The sequence below is a fragment of the Trichinella spiralis genome (assembly GCF_000181795.1).
Source record: "Trichinella spiralis strain ISS 195 chromosome Unknown Scfld1707, whole genome shotgun sequence".
Taxonomy (NCBI): domain Eukaryota; kingdom Metazoa; phylum Nematoda; class Enoplea; order Trichinellida; family Trichinellidae; genus Trichinella; species Trichinella spiralis.
The window spans coordinates 1-1,360 of record NW_003528646.1 but is presented as its reverse complement, the minus strand read 5'-3'; the positions used below and the strand labels follow the sequence as shown (position 1 = coordinate 1,360).

Below are 1,360 nucleotides of genomic sequence, written 5' to 3'. Positions count from 1 at the left end.
ACTGCTGGTTGATCAAATGAACAACTGCAGTGAAAATGTTTCACCATTTGTTGCTTTATGTTTCAAAAATGAACAACGATATAAAAAACAAAAGAGAAGAATCGCCATTAAGCAATAATTTACTGTATCACAAAATCCTCCCTCCCTCTCCCCCAAAAAATATCTGAAAATTTTAAAATAAAAATTAATTTATCATCTCTTGATTGGTTGAGTGAAAGGAAGCTTTAAACCGACCGCAAAATATTTTTCCCAACAATAAACGTATAAATACAAGCAAAATTCACTTACCTGTCTTCGATGTTTTAAAGCAAGCATTATCAAAATAAATGATGTGACGCTGGTCAGCAGCCAATTTTAAAATCAAAGGACTAGACGCAACAAGGCCGTTGTTTTTCACACGGCGCATGGTGGTTTCAACATTGACCAAGTCAGTGTTCGTTTGTCTGTCCATTTCTGCAAAACAATAAAATATGCAATCAAGATTTCATCTTCAGAAAATATTCCTATTTTCATCCATTGCAAAATTTCATTCCTCTACATTCGAATGCAATCATTTGTGCCACATTCCTGAAATTCTTTCTCACTGTAGAGTAAAAGCAAACAAGTACTTTTTTTGTACAGTACGAAGTTAAAAAAATATAAATATCATTAAGAAACTTTTTATTTGTTCAATGTTTATTTCAATTATGATACTTTCGTACAATTTTGTGCATATGATATAAGAAATGAAATTGCTCACAAATTTCCTTTATATAACATGTGCAAGCAGAGCAGGTCGTTCAGTAGAAAAAATTTCCAAAGCAACCAGTTGTAGACGAATGCTAATTTTCAAATGCTTCGCTATTCTTATACTAACATAATTACAATTTTGTTTATTAATGTTATACATTTATAAATTAATTTCTAATATTTATTTACGATTTTTATATGTTCAATAAGAAGTAAGCCGTTTATTGGCGCTCTTGTTAACTTGGCACTTTATTTTTTTTATTGTAGAAATGTACTGTAATTTGAAATGCTATATCTATTTCATTCATTTAATTTATTTTTATTTAAGCTTTATTGATTTTTCCAGTTTTAAATACTAATCACTGAGCCTCAGTTTATTATAATACTTTAATATGTTTTACTGTATCGCATTTTATAACAAACTTATAGGCTGCTAATTTGCTGTAAATTTTGTTATTGATTTAAGATTCTATACAGTTGTATCTGGTTTAAGAAATGGACAAGGGAAAGAAACCAACTGGTAGTAGCGATGAAGTTTTGAATACTCCCTGCTGACACGGCAACAGCCGGCAAACCTTTGAAAATGGTCAGCTCTAGTAGTGGTCCCGGACCCCAGAAAAGCTACGGACCG

At 31.2% G+C, this 1,360-nt stretch overlaps 1 protein-coding gene across 1 annotated transcript; it reads right to left on the bottom strand.

Annotated features, from left to right (window-relative positions):
* Window positions 1-288: 288 nt before the first annotated feature.
* Tsp_13740 (hypothetical protein) lies at window positions 289-451 on the bottom strand (the record flags this gene model as incomplete). The annotated part of the gene is made up of 1 exon (XM_003368882.1): window positions 289-451. A coding segment is annotated over exon 1 (163 nt), but the record flags the coding sequence as incomplete, so codon positions are not given.
* Between the last annotated feature and the right edge of the window lie 909 nt (window positions 452-1,360).